Source organism: Aotus nancymaae, unplaced genomic scaffold, assembly GCF_030222135.1.
Source record: "Aotus nancymaae isolate 86718 unplaced genomic scaffold, 86718_ANA_hifiasm-v0.15.2.pri h1tg000089l, whole genome shotgun sequence".
NCBI lineage: Eukaryota > Metazoa > Chordata > Mammalia > Primates > Aotidae > Aotus > Aotus nancymaae.
Window position 1 is genome coordinate 20,073,637 of NW_026988504.1, and position 26,556 is coordinate 20,100,192.

The 26,556-nt window shown below is 35.1% G+C and overlaps 1 protein-coding gene across 1 annotated transcript in view; it reads right to left on the bottom strand.

Moving 5' to 3' along the window:
- The window catches only part of EFCAB13 (EF-hand calcium binding domain 13), a 109,433-nt gene that overhangs the window by 48,607 nt on the left and 34,270 nt on the right, over window positions 1-26,556 (bottom strand). The window contains 13 exon segments of the mRNA XM_064369427.1: window positions 543-614; window positions 1,162-1,305; window positions 3,355-3,426; window positions 7,359-7,502; window positions 9,233-9,307; window positions 11,711-11,854; window positions 14,678-14,749; window positions 16,347-16,484; window positions 19,343-19,480; window positions 19,483-19,540; window positions 19,542-19,700; window positions 19,702-19,841; window positions 23,878-23,949. Of these exon segments, the coding sequence (XP_064225497.1) occupies window positions 543-614; window positions 1,162-1,305; window positions 3,355-3,426; window positions 7,359-7,502; window positions 9,233-9,307; window positions 11,711-11,854; window positions 14,678-14,749; window positions 16,347-16,484; window positions 19,343-19,480; window positions 19,483-19,540; window positions 19,542-19,700; window positions 19,702-19,841; window positions 23,878-23,949 (1,428 nt within the window).

A 26,556-nucleotide genomic window follows, 5' to 3' on the forward strand; every position in this document is an offset into this window, starting at 1 on the left:
ACACATTCCTCTAGTAGAATATTAGGCAGTTTTTTAAAAATTAGGTATGTTTATATAATACAATGGAACAGAATTATATCTAAGATATACTGTCATATATTGCACACAAGTTGTGCAATATCATGGATGGATATAAAGAAGAAAGCCTAAAAGGATACCTACCAACCCTTAATAGGGATATTTCTGGAGGATGATGTTACAAGAATTGCACTTTATACTACATTCTTGGTCATTTAAATTTTTTAGAACATTAAAAAGAACTATTCATTCATATATAATAATATAATAATTATTTTAACTATTGGAAAAGATCATAACCTTGTTATTTTCTCCAATCTCCAATCACAAATGTACAATTCTTAAATTTAAAAATAAAATGCAGGAAGTTCCCCATAACTGGAAGCGTTCAAGTACATATGAAACAAACATTTGGCACAGATACTATAAAGAAGATTTAAACACCAAATTTAGTGCTTTACTAGATGAACTTTGAATAAGTCCTGTATTGTTGCCTTCTAACAGTTTTACCACAAAGTTCTTACCAATATAATTTGAAATTTTCTGGGTGTCCCTCAAAGCCTTCATACAGTCTTTAATGTTCACCATGTTATCTTCTGCAACAAAAAGAGAGATGACAAACAAGAACCCTTGGACAAAGTAATACTTAAAGGCTAACATCAAAATCAGCATACAACTTATATATTTCTTGAACATTTTATTTACAAGGCAATTTTAGATTCATTTCCATCCATTAAGCATTGCAATAACCCCACAGTGTTGTAAGTATAGTAGTTCTGATTCCACCTACAATGGGAACTGAAGTACAAAGAAAGCCCCAGTAACTTTGAGCAGTAATTTCGTCAAGGTAGCAAAGCTAGGATTTCTATTCACGGAACTTGAATTCTTAAGATGTTCTTTATTCACTAAATCAAGATAGCAATGAGGAGAGAGGATTCTAACAAGCCCACTTCCACTAAATCTAGACCTGCTTGTATAAAAGTATTCTCATAACTGTGAAAGAGGACATTAAGAGGAAAGGCTCCGTCTCAAAGATTACATTTATAGTAATATAAGCAAATATCTATAGACCTCGCACATCTTCTTTATAGGTATTCATACAAAAAAAGAAAAAACTCTGAGAGTAATATTTAAAATGCTTACCAGAAACAAAATCTGATTGAAGAATTTTCTCTACCTCTTCTTTAGGTGACTTAATACCAATATTTCTTAGAAAGTCTTCCAAGTTCTTCCCAGCTATCATGTCACCTCCAAGCAAATCAGCAGCTAAGATAACTTCTTGTAACTCTACAAGTAGAAAAATGTTATTTAATAATTAAACTAACCTCTTGTTAAAAAAACAAAAGCAGCAGCCATCACTCAAGACATTTGTTAGTGGAAATCCATAGTTTATTATTACATCCTGAACTGAGGAATAAAATCTCAAGAGAAATTCAGCCCTCATAGAATTCTATGACCAGCAGCACAATGTGCAAAGAATTCTCTTGATCTATGATATTTCTCTGGTGCTTTTATAAAATTTGCACAACCAAAATCACTAATATAGTGGAATTTTTTACTGCAATTATACAAAGTATTTTGCTATGAACCTCTAATGGAAGCAAATGAAATTAAGTCATCAAGATAGAGGCAAAATAACTTTCAGAATCATGAAAAATGTAAAATATGGGACAAGATTTACAAGGGCTCATTGAGTTATCCTTTTCAATTCCACCAGGACTCAATTGTACCCTATCATCTAAAATGTTGCTTCATTTCCAGCCCTGGTTAAGTCAGACCCACATTCAAATTTTGGCTCCAGGACTTGTAACCTGGAACTATGTAACTGTGAGCAAATTATTACTACTTAGCCTCTCTTTCATCTAAAATGGAGTAATACTAATATCTTCCTCACAAGGTTGATGTGAAGAGTAAATATAATAATGTATAAAAAGTACTTAAAACAGCATTAGGCATATAATAATGCCTCAATAAATGTCATAATTATAGAGTAAAATTAGTTTTACTGCTATTATTATTAAAGCCAACAGAAACTACCTGCAAATAGTAATCACAGTTTAAACTTTATATCCTACCTCACCTTCCTGTTTCCCTAACATCACTGGGAGACAACTACATACGGCAATCTGAAATTGCTGACACCCAAAAAAACTGTACCAGTTCTGCTTTTTTGTCTTAGCACTTGATTTCCTTTAAAAACAGTTTTCTTGCACAACCACCCTGAGTGGAGTCTGCCCATCTTCCCATGCTCCACAGACTGTAGGACAAGGAAGCAGAATAGCATTTTCCTTTCTTTCTGCTACTGCTGTCAGGTCATTTTAGTTTCACCTTCAATCAAACCTTATCCTTCTCCCTTGAGGCTCAGGCCTGTTATTCAACTATGCCACTCTCTGGATAACATTATTGATTTACTGTCTGATCACTCCTTCACATTCTCTGAAGATTTTGGCACTTCGATCATAATCCTCCTTCTACCTCTCATCCCATTATCATCCAATGACAATAACAATGAGCCTAGCCTCACATCAATCAGCAAGGTTACATAAACAAATATCTAAGACCATGTTACATAAAGACCTTCTCAATTAACCGTCTTCAATTTATAGTAGCTTAAAGATCAGCTTAAAGTAGGCAATGGGTATTGTAACTCAGTCACCTAAACGGAGTCCCCTCCGAATCTAGTTCTTGGTACGTATAATCAAATAGAACTAAATCACATCTACTGAAAATTCTGGGATAGAGGAGGAGGGAGAGAGGGAGGGAGGGGGAGGGAAAGGGAAGAAATCAAGGATACATTCTGAAAGCCAAGCATACAGGAACTTGTCTTTCAGAATGTATCCTTCATTACTAACTGACAAAGCTGGTATACTGTGTCTAGACTATTTGAAGAACTTGGAGGAGCCAAAAGAATAGGAATAGTATGAATAAAGTTCTATGCCTTCTGTCAATATCTACACGTGTAATTTTAAGGGAATATGGTCAGTGTCTGACCTTGTAGTTTAAGATTTTAAAGGTGGAATAGACAATTCTAGGTAATGATAAGGATTAAGGATAGCCATTGGTGTGGATGACTTTGAAAAAGAAATAAAGGCCTTTTGAAGTTAAGAGGTCAACGTGCTCTGAGGCTAGGCTCATCCTTATTGTCAGCCAACTTTTAATCAAAACCAAGTTCCTATATGCCAGCCAACTTTTAATCAAAACCAAATTTTGTCTGTGTGTAAACATATCAGTCCCAACATGTTAACCAGAAATTAGCTGAACACACAACATCAAAAAACAAAAACAAGTCCTTTCAATAAAAGTAAATCTAACCATTATAAATAATTCAGTACTTACCCCTTAACCTGGTGGCATCACGCATATTCTTTACTACTTTTGCAAATTCTTCAAATTGTACTTTATCGCCTTCTGTGAGGAAAAACAAAACACTTTTAATAGACCAATCTCATTAAGCAAAAATCATATCCAATAAAGCAACCTATAAAAATGTAAACCATTTGATGTACTCATAAGAATCATATTTCCTTTTCATATTTTTAGTAACCAATGGATTAATTTTATGGAATTAATAAATATTAAGACTATAGAAGTCAGGCTGAGTTCTCAATCAATCAATGGAAACAATGCAATCCATATTCCCAAAATATGGATAAGATTCAGATCTGGCTTGAATGGATATCCCAAAACCAAGATATATTCCTAGACAAAATTAAGAGACATACCTCAGTTTTGTCTTTCAATTGTTTAAAGATAAACTTTAGACTTCTTTCAGTGCCTGATAGGCCTATGACTATAATTTCTGACATGTGTTTTCACTCATTTCTTACACAATACACAAGTACTAGATTACAAAGTTAAAGTGACAAGCACAGAAAATAGAAGCAGCTTTGTTTTTCCCAGACAGGAATAAGGAAGCTTAGGATTTAGAAACATTATAGTTTACTATCATAGAGTAGAACAATGCACAACAAGCAAAATGTGTCACCAGCAGATAAAAGCCTGAACAGGGCTTAAGTATATAGCTACAATTAATGATGTCTCACCTTCTATCTACCTTGGCTTTAAATTAACACTGGAACTTTTAGGAACTATTATCTACAGTAAAAGCACATGTCTTTATTGCAGCATTTCTGCTGCTTCTGTCATTTAGTAGAGTCCTATACATCACTAACTGTAAAGGCTCTGCCCCTGATTCCGTGTTCTCTCTCTGATGGGAAAAAACGGTAGAGAAGCGTAGAAAGTGTTTGTGCATTCCATTTCCCATGCTTCTTTTATACCTTTATACCACTCAGGATGGCCTTCCACTAGCCTCACATTAATCAGCAAGGTTACATAATCAAATAGTCTAAGGCCATGTTACATAAAGACCTTCTCAATTAAGCATCTTCAATTTATAGTAGCTTAAAGATCAGCTTAAAGTAGGCAATGGGTATTGTAACTCAGTCACCTAAATGGAGTCCCCTCTGAATCTAGTTCTTGGTATGTTTCATCAAGTAGAACTAAATCACAGCTACTGAAAATTCTGGGAGGGAGGGAAGGAGAGAGGAAGGGGAAGGAAAGGAGGGAGGGAGGGAAAGGGAAGAAAGGAAGCAGGGAGCCATCTGAGGTCAACAAAGATTCAGATCTGGCTTGAATGCATATTGCATAAAAAATCATGAAGGTTAAGTTCAGAGTCTTGCTGCCAAGCAGAAAAAAAAAACAGTTATTAAGCTAATTTCAACCACATCAGATATCAGAGTCAGGAGAAACAGAGAACATCAGTTTAAGATTAAAAATCTGAAACAAATAAAGCTGGAGAAACCACCAGCAGCGAAGAGAATGTGCCAGGCCTTAAATGCCTAACAATATCTATTAATGATTTCCTCCATCTAATTCTTAGCCTATAGATTCAGTGTCTCACATTCACCTTGACCATTTTCCATACCATCTTACATACTTTTGCTCAACACCAACTTTCCTCACTCTGGTCTTTCAGAAGAAACAAGAGAGCTCATAAGCTATATAACTAGATATTTGGATAGCATTTCTGAATTTGCTGAATGATAAATTACCCTTTCTATTTTTCAATGTTTTTTTGTAATCATCATAAAATTATTTTTAATTTTAAATATATTTTAAAATATTAAGGAGTCAATACGAAACACCATCAATAACCAAGAACTCACTCTTCAATTTTACTAGAGAGAATCTGAATCTGTTGTTTTTTAGTTTTTTTTTTTCCTTTTTAACATAACCTGGTCAAAAGACTACCCTACATCAGTAATTTTAAGTTCTTTCTTATATTTCTAAGGTCTTGTGGAGTTGTTTCAGCAGTTCACTTGGTCATTTCTCCCACTCTGGTCAGAGAAGCTCAACTTTAATATTTTATATATTAGGATACTGTATAAAATTTAATTTGGGGAAAAAAAGGATTCTGCTTTAACAATATTAAATATAAACAAAAATAACAAATCTCAAAATTTTGCAAACCACTGCATTAAAATAAGAACTAAATACCTTTGTACTACCGGCACAATGTTAAAAGAAGAAAAGATATGATGAACGGGGTACAGATATAGTTTTCAATATCATGTGTATATTTAGACTTAAATGGTAAAATAATCTGCATTTTATATACTGTCTTTTGCTTCATAAGTACAGAAAAATAAACACAGGCCTGGCACCATAGCTCACGCCTATAATCCCAGCACTTTGGGAGGCTGAGGCTGGTAGATCACCTGAGCTCAGGAGCTCAAGACCAGCCTGGGCAACATGACAAAACTCCATCTCTACAAAAAATTAGCCAGCCATAGTGCTGTGCACCTGTAGTCCCAGCTACTTGGAGGCTGAGGCAGCCCCTTGAACCTGGGAGGCAGAGGTTGCAGTGAGTTGAGATTGTGCCACTGCACTCCAGCCTGGGTCACAAAGCAAGGCCTTATCCCATCCCCCACAAAAAAAGAATAATAAACACAACATATCTCAAAAAATAATACTTTATTGGTCTGGTTCAAATAAAAGCTATCTACTACTTTCTGTGGTACATGTTGCCTATAAATTCCATTAACTTTAACAAAAGACCCTGAAGCACTGCCACAGAGAAAAAGGGAATAAAATCTATATTATTGAGTAGAAATTAGACTTCTTGGCCAGGGGTGGTGGCTCATGCCTGTAATCCCAGCACAGCACTTTGGGAGGCCAAGGTGGGCAGATCACCTGAGGTTGGGAGTTCAAGACCAGCCTGACCAACATGGAGAAACCCCGTCTCTACTAAAAACACAAAATTAGCTAGGCATGGTGGCACATGTCTGTAATCCCAGCTACTCAGGAGGCTGAGGCAGCTACTCGGGAATGGCTTGAACCCGGGAGGCGGAGGTTGTGGTGAGCAGATATTGTGCCACTGCACTCCAGCCTGGGCAACAAGAGCAAGATTCCATCTCAAAAAAAAAAAGAAAGAAAGAAAAGAAATTAGCCTTCTTTTTTTCATCAACTCTTTTCACCTCAAATCTCCCAATAAACAAAATAATCAATACAAAAAAAGTCCAGTTTTGCTAGCCTCACCTAAACAGAAATTTCATGGATGAAAAGGATAATAAACATGAGCACACTGTCAGGGATCTTCATCAAAGAAAGAGACAGTTCTTTGACAAAGACCCCTGACAATGTGCTCATGTTACTAAGCTAGTTCTGTATAAACATTCCACATAAAAGAATATTAAAATACTAGGCCCTTTTTTTTAACTCCTAGACACTAAGAATATGAAAGAGTAGAATGCCTACCTGTAGCCTGTGTACTCTCTTTCCTGCATGTAGAATATCAACAGTAAATGATGGAGATTTACTTTAAATTTTTTAGTCTATAGTCTTTGTTATACAATACTTTTTTGAACTTTGTTTTTATTTTGTTTACTTTTTTTAACTTGCTAAGTAGAGGTGGTAGCTATTAGCAGGTATATTTTTCTACCAAATTAAATAAAAGCCTATTTCAACAAAACAGTATGAATATTCTAAGTACTGTTATTATGAAATTTGAATAGATCTCTTAACATTTCCTAATCCTGTCCTCTGTGTTCACTGGGATACACCATTTTCTGGTAACATACTATGCAACTTGAAGGTAATCAATGCATATTTGATCAATTTAGAGTAATAATAAATTATATAACTTTTTTTTAAGTCTTATATTGAATATCCAAACAATCTGAACTTTCTTTATTTAGTATTTCCTAAATGCATATATTGGCATTTCAATCATATTGGAACACTCCATCTTACCAAGTACAAGATACATGACAAATAAGAGTTGACAGAAAATAAAGTAATATCTTTGTATACTTTTTAATTTTAATATTTGTAACACTCACCATCAACTGTCACTACTTTCAACGCATCTAGGAATTCATCCTTTTTTAAATTAGTATTCAAACTAGACAGAGTATTCCACAGGTCAGAAACTCTCATCATCTCCTTTCTGAGATTGTCAAGGGCTTCAATAGCATCAGGCAATACTAAAGGGTAGATAAAACACAAGTTTTATAAATGCTTATCCAAGAAGTTAATACAGTAAACTGTCATCTGGAAGTCAAAAATTAAGGTTTTTCTGGTTTAAAAGAATAATAAATATAGCATAAATGAATTGCCAACTTTCAAATATCAAAATATAATAAAATATTTAACCTCAAATATAATGTATTTTTAAGGATCCTGAAATATTTTAAGAACTTACAGTGACCTCAACCATGAATAATCATTATAAAAAATAATTGTGATTGAATTTAAAATTTTTTTAAAGTGTGAATTCAGAAACATTTTCAACTGATAAAACAATTAAGTAGCTTTTGTTCTATATCTCTCCCTAAAAATTTTCCTCTGTGTCCTACTTCCTCTTCAGTCTAGCACAGTAGATAACAAAAAGACAGACTATTACAATTCAAAATCATTGGAGCATTTTAAACGAGGGAGAGAAATTATCTTACTACAAATTTGTCAAAAGTCACTATGCTGCTACACAGAGAATGGATTCTCAGGAAGATTAGATAGTTAGGAAGGGTCAGCAGACATTAGTGGCCAAGATTTTATTTATAACCTGTATAATCTTCACAGCTGTGTGATTTTCTCCAGAAATGCTGTCAGATACAAGAAGACAAGCAATTAGTTTCATTCTGGGTTGAGAGTTTTGCCAGATAGGTTCAACAAAAGTACACAGAGGCAAGATAGTCTACGGTATTAGGTATACATAGATAAGATAATTTAAACTGAAGAGGAAGAAAAGTGAAAACAGGAGGAGATTGATGGATTAGGAGAAAGTGGAGGGGTAAACGGATGTAAGGTCTCGATTAGGTATATGGAACCAATAAAGACGACATGCTCTGAGCAGTCTAATGAAGAGAAAAGAAAAAGAAGTAAACATAAACATGCAATATTAACAATAAGAAATGAAATATAATGACAGATAGACAAGGTAATATACTATATAACTCTGTGCTAAGATTTTAATCTCCATAAAACTGAAATTCCTGGGAAAAATGAAGTAACTGACAAAACAATATCTCTGTATGATGTACCATTGTATAGGAGACAAATTAAATCTTATATTGTGAAGTAAAAAGAGCTTCTACTTCAAATCTACTATTACCCAACATGTAAGCACAAAATAACACAATGTTACTTTCAGCCCCAATTTTTAGAATGCATACTAACTTCACTCCATTAAAAATATGCATGTGTGACCTTACATTTCTTTATAGTGAGCTTTTGAGTGGCAAAGCTATCTTTTCATATACCACACTTACAGCTTAACATAAAGCCTACTACATATTAGTGGTTCATAAATGTTACTGAATAAATTGGAAGATGGAAAGAAATGGGAACAGATAAAACCAGAAATTCTCATATTAGTACTCAGCCACTAGCTGGTATAATTTTTCCTAAGTGAAAATACATTTTAAATCTTTCCCCAAAATGAATGCTATACATAGTTCTAGCTCTCTATAAGTGTGCTAATGAAAAGTAAAATTATGATAGCTTTTAATTCTCTTGCATGTAGAAAGCATTCTAGAATTAGGGGCAATTAGAGGAGATTAAGGCCAGATATAGTAGCAGGAAGCCAGACATTTATTTGTCTGATGACCTGCAGGATAACTAGCTCTGTAAGAGACTAAAAGAGTGTTTACGCTCTTCTAAAATCTATCAAACCATTTGGTCCATAAAAAGCAGAAGACATGATATTCATACATACATAATTTTTCAGAGAAGCATTCTGTGTTGCTCATCATAGTATCAATGAATTCTTTTAAATTTACTTTTTCTGTTTCTACAGGAAAAGAAACACATTTTCTTCAGTATCTTTTAAGTATTAAATTATTATGAAAATATTGAATTATGTAAAATAAGTTATATATTCAGAAATATATAATTACATCCATCAGGTAATACTAACCAGTAAAAATACATAAGTATAAAGGGGAAAAGCAATTCAATTTACAGTAGAAAAGTAAATGCTGAAAAACACCAAGAAAACTGGTCAAAATTTTTCCAGTCCCTGTCAAACATACATAATATTTTTAACTTTTATTTTTATTTCTTTATTTTTGAGATGGAGTCTCACTCACTCTGCTGCCCACGCTGGAGTGCAGTGATGCAATCTCAGCTCACTGCAACCTCCACCTCCCAGGTTCAAGTGATTCTCCTGCCTCAGCCTCCCAAGTAGCTGGGATTACAGGTGTGTCACCAGGCCCGGCTAATTTTTGTGTTTTTAGTAGAGATGGCATTTCCATTATATGAATACACAATAGTGTATACCACAATTTATTTATACATTCTGTGGATGAATATCATGTTGTTTTCTTTCTCCGTTTTTGCCATTAAGATCAGTGCTGCCATGAACATTCCTGCATATGTTTCCTGGTACTTAAGTGCAAGAGATTTTCTAGGATTTATAGCTATGAATAATATTTCCAAACCATGGGATGTGCAAACTTTACAAGATAATATATATTGTTTTCCAAAGTGGTTTTACCACTTTCACCATATTTACCAATACTTAGATTAACATATTTCTTAGTTTTTCCCAATTTAGTGGATATAAAAATGTATATCATGAGCCAGGCATGGTGGCTTGTGCCTGTAGTTCCAGCTACTCAAGAAGCTGAGGTGGGAGGTTTGCTTGAGCCCAGGAGTTTGAGGCCAAAAGATCTGTCTTTATTTATTTATTTTTAAGTATCTCATTATGACCTAACTTTAAATTTCCCTAATTACTAATGATATTGAGAACCTTTTCATGTGATCATTAGCAAATTGTGTCTTTATCTGGAAATTTTTTTATAATTTCTATTGAGTTGTTAGTTTGTAAAAGTTGCCTATATATTCTTTACAATAATCATCGCTGTTGTAAGTGTTGCAAATATCCAGTTTGTGGCTTGTATTTTATTCTTTTTGTTGTATCTTTTAACAAAGTGAAGTTCTTAATGTAGTCAAAATTATCGATCTTTTCCAGTTTCTTGTTTTCTATCTTTAAAAATCTTTCCTAAGTCAGAAAATTTTTTCTGTTTGTTTTCTAAAACTTAGTTTCACACCTGGAAATTTTAATTGAATATGATGTGAGACAGGCATCTAACTCTATTCTTACCATTTGAATAAGTAATTATTTCAGTACCATTTATTAAATGGTCCTTCTTTCCCCAGTGACACACCACTTTATCATATATATTGCCATGTATGTTTGTGGATATGTTTTGAAGTTCCTTATCTTGTCCCATTGGTAAATTTCTCTATCCCTGTACCATTCTCATACTCATTTAATTACAATAGCTTTATAAGGAGTGTTTATATCCAGGAGAGCAAGTTCCCCCACAACCCTCACCCCCCTACACACATATTTCCACAAATGTTCTTCTTCAGGAGTGCTTTAGCTATTCTTAGCCTTTGGTCATTCATATAAATATTAGAATTAGCTTACAGAAAAGTCAGAGTTTTATTAGAATTGTTCTGAATAAATAAGTTAATTAGAGAATTGAAAGTCTTGGGTCTCTGAATCCACAAACATGGGATACCTTTTTATTTATCTAGATTTTAATGTCTTCACAAAGTTTTATTTTCTCTATACAGGTATTACACAAATTAGATTTTTTTCCTTTTTTTACTTTTTATTATGGAAAACATTAAATATATACAAAATAGAAAGATAGTGTAATATGTTCATGTACTATCTCTAACATCAACAATTATCAACTCATAGACATTATTATTTCACCTATAACCCCCAACTCCTGTCTAGCCACTCTCACCCTTTCCCTTTAGAAGAGTTGCTGCTAGGTTATATGGGCACAGATACTCAAAACTGATATACCTTTATTGTGAATTGTAGGCTTTGACATAATAATGAATCCTTATTTCCCCCATTTAATGCTTTTCAGATAGCATTAAAGAAGAATGACTTCTACTTTGTCAGATAGCAATATCACAAATTCTGCTTTCTTTTTGTTTGCCTAAGACTACTTAAAAAATAAATTTAAACTTTTTTTAATTAAAAAGACTATTAATACTGGTCATTTCTAAATAATAGGCTTTTGAGTGTTTTGTTGTACTTTTGAGTATTTTCATAATTTTTGTATTAATTTTTTATAATAAAAACAGTCATTTTTCTAAAGAAAAAAATAACAAATTGACCCTCCTTCCAGATGTGTCAACACAGTTTGCCTGAAAATATATCACTCACCACCAGCTTCAGTCAATTCTGTGATCTTCTTAAATTCTGGCTTAGAAAGGTAAATACCAAAATTTCGAAGACAAGTATTTAGATCCTCATAATCCACATTTTTATCTTTAATTTTATCAATGGCTTTAATGACACCAGGCAACACTAAAAATAAAGGAGTGTGCTAATAAGAATGAAATATAAGTAAAAATAAAATACCACTAATAAGATAAATTTTAGTTCTAACACTAAATTAACAAAAATATAAATCACTTCAGCAATGTTATATACTAAAAGCACCTAGTATTTGCTAGCACAATAGGGTGACTGTAGTCAAAAATAAGTTGTACATTTAAAAATAACTATGAGTATAATTGGATTGTTTGTAACACAAAGGATAAATGCTTGAGGTGATGGATATCTCATTTACTCTAATGTGATTATTATGCATTGCACACCTATATCAAAATATTTCATGTAACCCATAAATATATATACCTACTATGTACCCACAAAAATTAAAAATATAAAATAAAATAAAAGGATTATTGAGTTTCAACTAAGCACCAAAATTGGTTCCAGCAAAAACCATATGATCATCTCAATAAATGCAGAAACAGCACTTGACAAAATCCAACAGGAATTAATGATAACAACTCTCAATAAGCTAGGAAAAGTAGAGAACTTTCTTGAACTGATGAAGAGCATCTATGAAACACCCACACTTTTACACTGTTGGTGGGAGTGTACATTAGTTCAACCATTGTGGAAGACAGTGTGGCAATTCCTCAAGGACCTAGAAATAGAAATTCCATTTGACCCAGCAATCCCATTACTGGGCATATACCAAAAGGATTATAAATTGTTCTGTTATAAAGACACATGTACATGTATGTTCACTGCAGCACTGTTTACAATAACAAAGACTTGGAACCAAGTTGATGATAGACTGGACAAGGAAAATGTGGCACATATGCACCATGGAATACTATTCAGCCATAAAAAACGATGAGTTCATGTCCTTTGTAGGGACATGGACGAATCTGGAAACTACCATTCCCAGCAAACTGACACAAAAACAGAAAATTAAACACCACATGTTCTCACTCATAGGCAGGTGTTGAACAAATGAGAACACACGGACACAGGGAGAAGAGCATCAAACACTGGGGTCCGGGGCTGGGGGGGGTGCACCGAAGAGGAACAGCAGGGGATGGGGAGGGTGGAGTGGTATAACATGGGGAGAAATGCCAGATATAGGTGACGGGGGGATGGAGGCAGCAAATCATATCACAATGTATGTACCTATGCAACAATCCTGCATGATCTGCACATGTACCCCAGAACCTAAAGTACAATAAATATTTAAAAACATTAAAAAATATATTACGCAAAATGAAGAAGGTCAGGTACAAAAGACTATACTATTATATAATTTCATTTAAATTAAATATCAAAAATAGGCAAATTTGTAGAGACAGGATGTACATGCAGATAAATAGTTGTCTGGGAATGGAAGTGTGGATCAACTAAAACTGGGCATGAGAGAATAAACAGGAGTGATAGAAATGTTATAAAATTGGATTGTGTCCACTTCTGAATATATACTAAAAAGAATTAAAAGCAGGAGTTTAAAGAGATGTTTGCATACCATGTTTACAGCAACACTATTCCCAGTACCAAGAGGTAGAAGCGACCTAAATGTCCATCAACTAATAAACAAACAAAATGTGCTATATACATATAACAGACTATTAATTAGCTTTTTAAAACAATTAAATTCTGACACATGCTACACATGGATAAATCTTGAGGATATTATGCTAAGTGAAATAAGTCAGTCACAAAAAGACAAATACTTATGATTCCTCCCAGGTATCTAGAATAGTAAAATTCATAGAAATAGAAAATAAAATGGTGGTTGCCAGAGGCTGAATTGGAACTTGTGTTGCAAGATTAAAAAGTTGTGGAGATTGGTTGCTAATTCAATAGCTGATGCTATTGAAATGATTAAGAAGGTAAATTGTATGGTATATGTTATTCACCACAATTAAAAATAAAACTAAAAATTAAAAAATAGCACAATGGGGGAAAAATCATCAGGTATGACCAAGACATTTATACTTCACAAGAATAACAATAGAACAATGACTGAGTTGGTGAATGAATGGTTACATGAAGCATTCAAGAAATCTATTTGCTTACAAACTAAACATAAAGAAATATTTATTTAAAAGAAATCTATTTGCTAATATTGTCTTCAAGAAATCCAGACATTTCATAATGCAGCTTTTAACGTAAGTCTCTTCATGTAAGTATAAAAGGAAATCTCTTGCTTTGTATTTTTTTCCTTATCTGGGGAATTTTTTTGGAGAGACAAAAAGCTTATCTTTCTTTTTTAGCATATGTATAAACAGAAAAAAATAAAACAGCAAGCCTTAATATCTTTCATTTCTCATTTTAATCTTACTAAAAAGTATTTAATCATTAAAAAATTGCAAGCAAAAAAAGGGTATTGTGGTAACAGCTGTACAACTCAATAAATTTAATAAAAATCAGTGGATGAGTGAATTTTATGTACATAAATTATAACTTGATAAAGCTGTTTTTTAAAATGTTCAATATCAAAGGTGAACCAAACCAGTATTTCATTCAAACAAGTCTATTGAAAAAAAATAGAAACCAAATCACCCATCAATTCCTAATCAATGTGGCTAATTACCTATTTGATCTCCTCATTATCATTATTACCATACATTTATGCAGCACTCTTCAGCTTGCAAAATTCACATGACAACTCTGTGAGGTAAACAAGTTAGCTATTATTACCCTGACATAGCAAGTTTAAAAAAACTGGTAATTGACTTGCCTAAGAGTAACAGGACTATTAAGTATCCATCCAAAAGCAAGCCCAGTTTTATTGAACCTAATTCTTCTCAACACATTGCTCTTTCCTCTAAATCATTTTAAAACAAATTTCCTACTCACCATTGCATCCAGGAACACTTTGCTCCTTGGCGAGAGCACTTATAAAGTCATCTAACTTCATCATTCCATTTTCTGTTTTAAAAAAAAGAGTTTAGATTATACATTCTGGTGTATTTTTGCATAAAGGTAAATTTACATTTTAATACAACTACGTGTGTGTGTGTGTGTGTGTGTGTGTGTTAGATCTTATGTTTAAGTCTTCAATCCATCTGGAGTTAATTTTAGTGTAAGGTGTCAGGAAAGGGTACAGTTTCTGCTTTCTGCACACTGCTAGCCAGTTATCCCAACACCATTTATTAAACAGGGAATCCTTTCCCCATTGCTTGTTTTTGTCAGGTTTGTCAAAGATCTCATGGTTGTAGATGTGTGGCGTTGCCTCCAAGGCCTCTGTGCTGTTCCATTGGTCTATATCTCTATTTTGGTACCAGTACCATGCTGTTTTGATTCCTGTAGCTTTCTAATACAACTACTTTTAAAACTTACTTGATCCTTTATATCATGTCTCTTATGATAGTTCTTTCTAGGTATGTCAGTTCAGTTCAACAATTATTGAGAGCTTCATAGTACCAAGAATCATGCTAGGTACTGAGAATACAAAAATAAGAAAGACACAATCCCTGCTTTTTCAATATCTATTACGTGCAAAGGACTGGGTTAAATATTAATTCCTTAACAGATTTAGGAAAAAAGAAAGATGTCCATATAGACAGACCATGAGAGAGTTAAGGAGTCTATTTCATACCATCTTGAAAACCCACTCACTATGCTATCCATTAAGACGCCTTAATAATACTAACCAACCCTGACAGAACCAAGTATCCCCATCCCTATCTCTCTAGTTTTCGTGTGGTCCAATATTTTACCTATTTTTAGATATAAACCCTCACAGTGATCATGTCAATTTTGATAAGCAGCAAAAAGGGCCCAATAATTTAAGTGCCACCACTCTTTATATATTTTTTAATTGAATCTTCTTTCAGATTTGCCTTAGCTAAGAAATTGTACCCAGATTCTGAGGATTCATTTCTAATGTTATTCTGAAATCAGTCTTTTCCCAAAATATCTCCTCTTTCCTCTCCTCAATTGAACTTCTGTTGTGGAAAAGTCTTAGTTACTGATAAAAACAACTTCTCTAGCATAAAAACCATTCCTAGAAACTTAAACTCTGCCTTTAACTTAGGCTGGTGACTGGGTATGCCATTCAACATCTAAATGTTAACTGCATAGCTTAATTGTTAAGCATCACTGGATCTAATTCTCCCTGTACTTTGTAATCTCCAATTACTAATCTTTGGACTCTTGCGCTATTTGCTTAGAAATTTCTGTACCCCTTAGATGTTGTGGTCTTACTGTCTGAACCTTGCTACAACTGGATCAGTTTCCCCAGTACCACCCTACTATTAATAGCCACAGCTAGGGATAGTGATGAAGAGCTTTACTGAAATGATTTGGAACTATGAAAGGCCTATACCTCCAAACCCATCCATTTGGTCAGAACTTACAGGAATTATTTTTTTTATGATTTTCCATTTTTATATCTGAATTTTCTTTAGAATGGCCCATTCTGTCCCATTCCTAATTTCTAATTGAGAGGAATTTCTCCAATATTTAATACTATCCCATAAAATATCTAAATTTCTCAGAAACTTCAGTGTTATCAGTCTCTCACCATTTCTAGTAGTGTCTGTCACAATCTTCTGGAATTCTTTATCTAATAAAGTAATCCCTACTGAAGGCAAAATAGACTGAAGTCCTTCTGCTGCAAAGTAATTTTCTTGAGGTTCACTGACAGCTTCAGGAAAGTTGTCTAAATATACAAAATGTAGAAAACTATTAAGCAACCAAATTTATGTGTCAAAAGGAATAATTAATACTCAAAAGCTTTAGAAATCAGAGAACAAGTTTTTATCTATTTTATATTACCTTATAGATTTTACAGGACTGCTTATCTCTCCATATCCTGTTATATATTATATTTAATCTCTCTCTTATAGCTCAAACACAGAACTGTCTTAACATTCTATAAACATTGATAAACTACTTGTTTGGAGGAACAGCCTGTTCCAGTGGCCCAGCCAATGCTGCTTGCTTCTGATCAAAATTAATGGGACCAGACATGGTGGCTTACACTTGTAATCCAAGCACTTCAGAAGGCTGAGGTAGGTGGGTCACTCAAGGTCAAGAGTTTGAGACTTGCCTGGCCAACACGGTGAAACCCTGTCTCTACTAAAAATACAAAAATTAGCCAGGCATGATGGTGCATGTCTGTAGTCCCAGCTACTCTAGAGCCTGAGGTGGGAGGATCACTTGAACTCAGGAAGCAGAGGTCGCAGTGGGCTATCGCACCCTGCACTGTAGCCTCTGTGTGTGTGTGTGTGTGTGTGTGTGTGTGTGTGTAAAATTAATGAGTCCAAGAAATAAAAAACCAAAGTGTTTTGTTTAAATTGAAGAATTCCAAACAAAAATGTAGAGTTCTTTACCTTCCCATTAATTTACTCTACCATGTTTTCAGTTCATAACCTTCAAAAAAAAAATTTTTAGAAGCAAACAGACATGGACATCATGAGCTTCTTACTATGATGCACTGACATGGGTACAATATCACTTCTGAGGGAATCTGACCAAAAATGTATAAACTGAATTTATTTGTGAGGGAATAAAAGAAAAATCCAAAACGAAGAGCATTACACAAGACAACTAGTCAGTATTCTTCAAAGGTGTCAAGGTCATGAAAGATTGAGGAACCATCCCAGCTTGAAGGAGACTAAGGACAAGTGACAGCTAAATGTAATGGGTGATTCTGGATTAGATCCTGGAATTGAAAAAGAACATTCATGGAACAACTGACAAAATTTGAATAAGGTCTGTAGCTCAGTAAATAGTATTGCATCAGTGTTAATTTACTGGTTTAGATCATATACTATGGTTATGTAATATCTTAATACTTGAGAAAACTAGATAGAGAGTACAAACATATGGAAATGTTTGTACTATTTTTGTGTCTCTTAAGAATGTAAAATTATTTAAAAATGAAAAGTTAGAATTGCTTTAATGTAGATCATAAGGCAGTCATTTTCCATAAAAGCTCAGTTACCATCAATTTGTTTTGGGAAGTTATGCCAGAGAAACTATTTCATACTTCTCTATACTCAGAGCATTAAGTATGGCAATGGTAGGTGACATTATTTTATTTTAGTGACATGAGAAAGGTAGATATTATTTTCTTCTGATAGCCTCTTCTACCCATGTCGGTCTGCTGTTTCATTATTCTTTTAACCCAAGGTTTTAATTCTTATTGAAATAAAAAGAACTCCCAGAAATACAAATGAGGCACAAAGTAGCAGCAGTGCATTGGAAAAGGAATCAGAATCAGGATGATCATCATCGTGCCTCCTTAATAGATCACATTTTTCCCATTGAGTTATTTGAATTATGCATTAATGTATGAATCACAGATTTTTCACTAAACAATCATTTTATCTATTACATTAAATACTAAATGTAATACAAAGGTCAGCAAGTTTTTTTTACAGAATAAATAAGACTTAAGTAACTTCAGCAGAGGACTACAAGGAGGGAATGTTTAATTGGGTTCCACATACAGTGTTTCTGTGATGAAAGTAGCACAGGAAGAGAAAATATATTGGTTGGGAAACCATTGCTCATCTTTGAGAAAACTCATACAGACTTGGAGTCCTAGATACATAGTATAATCGTTTCCTAATATTCTCCTTCCATAAGAAATAATACCTGAAGTACTATGAATATTATATAAATTATAGCACTCTAAGCAAAAATTTCACATAGATTTCCTACTTGTTTAAACATTTAATAAATTACAAAATAAACATTTCCAAAAGATGCCAGGCCTTGTACTTTCTAGGGACTGTTAATGACTCTAATTAATCACTGAACAAGCTTCTCAGGAAAAGTTAAGTTCTTCCCTGAAGGGGGCGTCTGGAAAGGAATTATCATCAAAATCACAATATTATATCCATTGATCTATGTGTCAGAAGTGGCAAGCTGGACAGGTGTCTCATGCCTGTGATCACAGCACCTTGGGAGGCCAAGACGGGAGCACTGCTTGGGGTCAGGAGTTCAAGACCAGCCTTGGCAACATAGTGGGACACGGACTCTACCAAAAAAAAAAAAAAAAAATAGCTAGCTGGGTGTGGGGGCATATGCCTATGCTCTCAGCTATGTGGGAGGCTGAGGAGGTAGGAGGATCATTTGAGCACAAAAGGTCAAGGCTGCAGTGAGCCAGTATTATGCCACTACACTCCAGGCTGGGTGACAGAGTGAGATTCTGACTCAAAAAAATAAATAACAAATAAACATACAATTCAGTGGCATTAAACACATTTACAAAATTGTGCCACTATCACTACTGTACATTTCCAGAATTTTTGCCTAGGCATGGTGGTTCATGCCTGTAATCCCAGCAGTTTGGGAGGCCAGCGCAGGAGGATTGCTTGAGGCCGGGGATTTGAGACCAGCCTGAGCAACCCTATCTCTAGAAATAATTTTAAATTAAAAAAAAAAAAAAAAGAAGTGGTGGTTACCCAAGGTATTAGCAATTGAAATGCTTGTAACTAACTAATAATTAATTCATTCTATTTATTTCTGAGATGACTGAAGAACTCAAGAACCTAGATTTTTACTTACCCAGAGCATTAAGTGCAGTTTTTTCCATAGACAAAACTTGTTTTAGGAGGCTGGAACAATTTCTCACAGCTGACTTCTGAAGTTTTGGGATACTAGAAATACTACTTTTGTCCAGAGACTTAGTGAGGCTTGCACTACCTTCAAGCTTTGTGGTTTAGACTTTGAGTCATGAATTTCACCCTTCTCTGAATGTTTTTTTAAAGTTTATGCCATTCTTTGAATATGGTTTTTGGACTCCTACATTACTGCTGCCTACCCCACCCAGAAATCTTCTTATTTCCCAAGCATGTTTTGATCTTTTAGATTCAAGGCCATCAGTCTCCTCCATAATTTTGCTAGAATATTGGTGGCTTTTTTTAATTTAACTTTTTGGATATTGAAGGTTCCAGGAGTTTGGAAGACAAACTGTTTTTCTTCTTACATTGTAGATAGCATCCTGCTACACTTGATAACTTTTTGTCTGAAGTAATTTCATCCAAAGTTGATCCCTCTATAATTGCTTAATAAGAGAAACATACAATTATTTCACTTTCCTGTATAATTTGCAATGCATTTCAAAAATAACAACTAAGTCCTCATGAAAGCTATTCAAAACATTATCAGTTGCTTAAACATATAAAACAAATGAAAAAAATTAAAGAACTGACAGTAAAAAGATTGGACTAATAACCAGGTCAAATTTAATGTACTGCTTTAATATATTCAAATATTCCGATCCAAAGCTATTTAAAGTTACAGTGAAACTAAAATGATAGCCTAATGAAGCATATGGTTCTCATTCCCTACTCCTTCCCAATTGACAAAGATAATAGATTAATAAGCTAATACAGATGGAAATTCCTTATTCCATACAGAACTATGAGGAAAGGGAAGATTTTATTTATAAAATTAGAATCTAAGTAATTACTCTCCTAAATATTCTTGGTATTTGTGGAGGAAAAAATCACTTCACATATAAAATAACACGTTTAGAAAAATATTAACACAATGCCCCAGACTAGGACTTCATTTACAAAATTTATCTGATGGTTCAGAATATTATCTTACATTTGAATAACACATTTTAAGGTATTTCAAATGTTATAATATTTGATCCTCAAAACAACTCTATGAGACTGTCAAGCTCCCAAGCTCAAAAAAGAAAAAAATAATTAGACTTCAACAGAGCAGCAGTACAATCTCAACTGTGAAGAAATTTTGCCTAGAGGAAATAAAAATGTTTCTTATCTTAGACTCTATGAGAATAAACAATTATATGAAAATATTTGAATATTAAAGTCTGGAAATATTTAAATATCATGGTATATATGTATCTCTAAGTGCTATCTATCAAAGAAATAGGTTAGTGAATGGGTAAAAATATAATATTTGACACTTCTGACTTAGGTTTTTGGACCACACCAAATAGCCTACCCAGAATCTCTGGATGGGCTGATGGATTAAGGGCTTTCCCAGTCCTTGAAATGTAGAGACATCAACAGAAGGCAACAAGAAACATGAAAAACTAAGAAGACAAAATACCACCAAAAGACTACAATAATCTCCTGACAGTTGAGCCCAAAGAAATAAAGATATAGAAACTTCTTGACAGAATTCAAACTAATTATCTAGAGAAAGTTCAGGGAATAAAATAAATGACATGCAGAGAAAAAAATTCAATGGAATCAGGAAAACAATAAATTACCAAAAATAGAATTTTACAGAGACCCTGAAATTACACAAAAGAAAATAAATAAAAACCAAGAGCTGAAAAGTATAATGAAAGAAATAGAAAATACAATAGAGAACATCAACAGCATAATTGATCAAGCACAAGAATGAATCTGTGAACCTGAAGGAAAACTATTTGAAAATATATAGTCTGAGGAGTATAAAAGAAAAAAAAAGAATGAAAAATAATGAGGAAAGCTTACAAGATTTATGGAACAGCGTCCAAAGAGAAAATGGTCAAGTTATAAGAGTTTAAGAAGGAGAAGAGAAAGACAAAAGAGTAGAAAACGTACATAAAGAAGAACAGAAAACAGTTTAAATTTGGGCAAATTACGTAAATAACCTGGTTCAGGAAGGCCAAATGCCTCCAATCAGATCAATTCAAACAAGACTACACAAAGACATATTATAATCAAACTGTCAAATATCAAAAACAAAAGGAAGATTCTGAAAATAGCAAGAGAAAAATAAATGACACATATGTTCCGATAAGGACAGCAAATTTCTCAGCAGACACCTTATGGGTTCATAGAGAATGGGACAATATATTCAAAGTACTGAAGGAAATAAACTGCCAGCCAATAATACTGTACCTAGAAAAACTGTCCTTCAGAAATGAAGATGAGATAAAGATTTTCCCAGACAAAAGCTGAAGGAGTTCATTCCCCAGATTTGTCTTACATGAAATGTCAAAAAGAGTTCTTCAAGTCAAAATAAAAGAATGCTGATTAGTAACACAAAAACATATAAATGTATAAAACTCACTGGTAAAAGTAAGTACACAGTCAAAATCAGAATAGACTAATACTGTAATAGTGGCATGTACTTCACTTACATAGTGTGAAGGTTAAAAATAATAAAAGCTGCAATGATTTATTAAGGGAAACAATATAAAAATCTGTAAATTGTGACATCAAAAATTTTAAATGCAGGAGAGATGAGATAAAAGCATAGTTTGTGCAAGCAAAGTTAACTTGCTATCAGCTTAAAATTGCCTGTCATAACTACAAGATATTTTGTAAGCTTCAGAGTAGCCACAAATCAAAAACCTACAGTAAATACACAAAAGATAAAAAGTAAAAAAAAAAAAAAAAAATCAATTACAAAGGAAGAGAGAAATAAGGAAACAAAGAATCTATGAAACAAGCAGAAAACAATGGACGAAATGTCAGTAGTAAATCCTTCCATATCAATAATTACCTTGAATGTAAATGAATTAAAATCTCCAGTGCAAAGACATAGAGTACCATGTGGAACTGTGAGTCAAGTAAATGTCTTTACTTTATAAATTATCCAGTCTCAGATATGTCTTTATTAGTAACATGAGAGTAGACTAATACAGCAACCAAAACAGTATGTATAAAAATAGAGAGGCCAGGCACAGTGGCTCACACCTGTAATCCCAGCACTTTGGGAGGCTGAGGCAGGTGGATCATCTGAGGTCAGAAGTTCGAGACCAGCCTGACCAATATGGTGAAACCCGGTCTCTACTAAAAATACAAAAATTAGCCGGGCGTGGTGGCATGTGCCTGTAATCCTAGCTATTTGAGAGTCTGAGGCAGGAGAATCGCTTGAACTCAGGAGGCAGAGGTTGCAGTGAGCTGAGATGCCCCACTGCACTCCAGCCTAGGAGACAGAGTGAGACTCTGTCTCAAAATAATAATAATAATAGACATAGAGACCAATGGAACAGAATAAAGAACCCAGAAATAAAGTTACATATTTACAGTCAACTGATCAACTGTTTGTTTACAGCCAAACAGCTTTGTGGTAACAAAGCCAACAAAGCAGTCAAGAATATACATTGAGGAAAGAATACACTCTTCAATAAATAGTGCTGGGGAAAGTGGATAACCATATACAGAAGAATGAAACTAAACCTCTATCTCTCATCATATGCAAAAAACAACTCAAGGTAGATTAAAGACTGAAACATAAGACCTGAAACTAAATAACTGTTTGATGATAACATAGGGATAAGTCTATAGGACATTGGTCTAGGCAAATATTTTATGACTAAGATCTCAAAAGCACCAGCAACAAAAACAAAAATAGACAAATGGGACTATAAACTAAACTAAAAAGCTAAATTAAACTAAAAAACTAAAAGCTATATTAAACTAAAAAGGTTCTGCACAGCAAAAGAAATAATAGAATGAAGAGACAACCTCTTGAATGGAAAAAAACACTTGCAAACTTCATCTGAGAAGGAACTAATATCCAGAATATATAAGGAATTCAAACAACTCAACAGTTAAAAAAACAAAAATTAAAAACTGGGCAAAGAGCCAGGTGTGGGGGCTCACACCTGTAATCCCGACACTTTGGGAGGCCGAGGCAGGTGGATCACCTAAGGTCAGGAGTTCAAGACCAGCCTGACCAACATGGTGAAACCTTGTCTCTACTAAAAATACAAAACTAGCTGGGCGTGGTGGTGTATGTCTGTAAACCCAGCTACTTGGGAGGCTGAGGCAGGAGGATCACTTAAGCCCTGGAGGTGGAGGTTGCAGTGAGGCAAGATCGTGCCATTGAACTCCAGCCTGGGGAACAAGAGAGAAAATCAGTCTTACAAAAACAAAACAAAACAAAACAAACAAACAACAACAACAACAAAAAAACTGGGAGAAGAACATGCATAGACATTTCTAAAAAGAGGACACATAAATAGCATTTTGAGTATTATATTTTTATGTCCCTGATTTAAGACAGTAAATTGTTCAGAGAAGGTTTCCAAAACCTTTATAAAATAAAACTTATAAATTAAGATTTAATGTAAAGACTTTAATTATAAACAAAATTTGCCATAGCAACAAGAGCTCACTTACAAACTTCCTCAAACTGTTCCTGTAGTTCATTCAAAATAAATATAATATCCCCAATATCCACCTTGTGGTTATCTGTAATAGAGTAAGTTCAAATACTATATTTACTTTTGAACATAGATATATCTGCCATCCTATTCTAATATGAAACAACACAGAATGTGTGGCAAGTAGGAACAAAGACCCAACTATTACAAGCTTGAATAAAATCTGAAATAATGAATTAACAACTCAGTATACACTAAAACATAGGCCTAAGACCATGGTCTTTTCTCCTTAATAAAAGAGCTTTCAATCAAAAGAAATAGTCTTGTTTTAAGCCCTCGTGCTAATTAGAATTTTTTTTTAATTTTACACATTTTTAGAGTGTATTACAGGTACTTATTTACTCTGTTGTCTTCATTTCTAGATTGTGAGCTCCTCAAGAACAGAGGATGTGTCTTTCATTTGTTTCCCCAATGCCTAGCAAAGTACCTACACGTCTTATCACTAAAAATTATTTTTGGCTGAACAAAATATACAGAAGACTATAAAAAACAATGCAATGTCTACATAGTGAATAGCAGATAATGATTTACTTTGTGCCTTCTCTGTGTCCAGGACTCTCATAATTATTACTTCCCATATTCCTGCCCCTGCCTCTGTCTAAGACCATTTTTCTTCTTGGATAATGCATGACTAAGGATGTGTTCAGATGCAGTGACCTTGAGTAATGTCATTTCAATTGTGCACAGAGGTAGAAAATGCTTTGCCCAACAGTTCTTGCCTCCAAATATTTGGTTTTGCTTGCCATCCAAGATGAAAAAGACTGAAAATTCATTTATCTATCTATAATAGTGATGGCTTTTCTCTTCAGTCTATTCATAAGAAATCAACTGTTCAATAATATGCACAAGTGAAAACTCTAAGAGAAAGAAGCAAATATTTTTCCCCCGAGACAGGAAGATATATTTATTTTACTGTCCAATTATTTTGTTTAAAAAGTTTAATGTTTGGTAAACTTTTAGTACCATAGAATCCTTTCAACATATACAACGACATATTATTACTATGTACAACTTCAAAAACAAATGCCTCCAGCTCCAAGTAAAGAACATCCTGACTAAAGAACATCCTGACTATAGTTCAGCTGTAGGAAATTTCTTGGATTGCCAATTGTTTCCTTGCCTTGGAAAAAAATACACAATTGAAAAATATAAATAAGACCTTCAATGAGTTGGGAATCATAAAAATACTATCTGAGGCGGCGGTTGCAGTCGGTCGGGCGCAGTGCTGCAGGTTCGCTGGCTGCTGGGGAGCCAGCGGCATCCGCTGCGAGGGAGCGGGGGCAGGGAGGCGCCTTCTGGCTCGCGCTGGGGCCGGTGGGAGCGCGAACGAGTAACTGCGGCAACTGCGGGCATGTGGACGGCGACCTCAGCGGCCAGCAGGGGGGGAAAGAGAAAGAGACAGAGGGTTTTCAAGATGGCCGATTAGGAGGAAGTCGGGATCGCAGCTCCGAGAGAAGGCGCAGAGGGTGAGTGGACGCCGCATTTCCAGACGGATTTTTACTGCCCACAGACCAGGGGATTCACAGGAGGAGGAGCCGCATGGGTCACCAGCGCTGCTGGTTTGAGCGGCACGCCGCTCGGCCTATACCCTGAGGCGGGGGGCGGCGGCTCCATGTACAGAGCGAGAGAGACTGAATCCCCTCTGAGCCAGCAAGGGGAGCTGAAGCAGGGATTCAAGCCAGGACACTCCCGGGCAAGGGCGCACCACGAATCTCAGAGCCACTGCTTTGGCTGATGCAGCGGCTCACAGGGCAGCGGATTTTTACTGCCCACAGACCAGGAGATTCACAGGTGGAGAAGCTCCACGGGTTGCCAGCGCCACTGGTTGGACTGGCGCGGCTGCTCTGCCTGCACCTGAGGCAGGGAGCAGCGGCCCCTTGTGCAGAGTGAGCGAGACCGGATCCCCTCTGGGCCAGCAAGGGGAGCTGAGGCAGGGAGTCAAGCCAAGAGATTCCCAGGCAAAGAGGACGCCTCCGGAAACACGGCTGAACCCCGGGACAGTCCAGCTCTGCGGAGGAGGGGCGTCACCCACCGGGAAACACCCTGCAGTTCCCAGGACAATTTGCCGTAACCAAGACAACCCGCCACTACAGAGACTCCGTCACTACAGGGGCGGGTCAGCATAGCGGAAGCAGTTCTAACTACACCCACATAAACAGGACTGCAGGGAAGCTCACACAGAAGCCGGGCGGAGCCCACAGCAGCTCAACGAAGCCTCTGCAGGCTGAGTGTGACTAGGCTGCCACCTTGTGGGCAGGGAAAACGATTGCAACAGCGGAAAATCATAACGCCCTAATTCCCTGGGACAGAACACCTAGGGGGAAGAAAAAAGGGTTTATGAGTTCAGCTACTGCAGACTTAAAATTACCAAAATCAGAAAGACAGCAACTACAAAGTCGATAGGTGGATAAATCCACAAAGATGGGAAGAAACCAGCGCAAAAAGGATAAAAACACCCAAAACCAGAACACCTCTCCTCCTACAAGTGAGCACAACTCCTCACCAGCAAGGGAACAAGACTGGATGGAGAATGAGTGTGATGAAATGACAGAATCAGCTTTCAGAAAGTGGATAATAAGAAACTTCCGTGAGCTAAAAGAACATGTTCTAATCCAATGCAAAGAAACTAAGAACC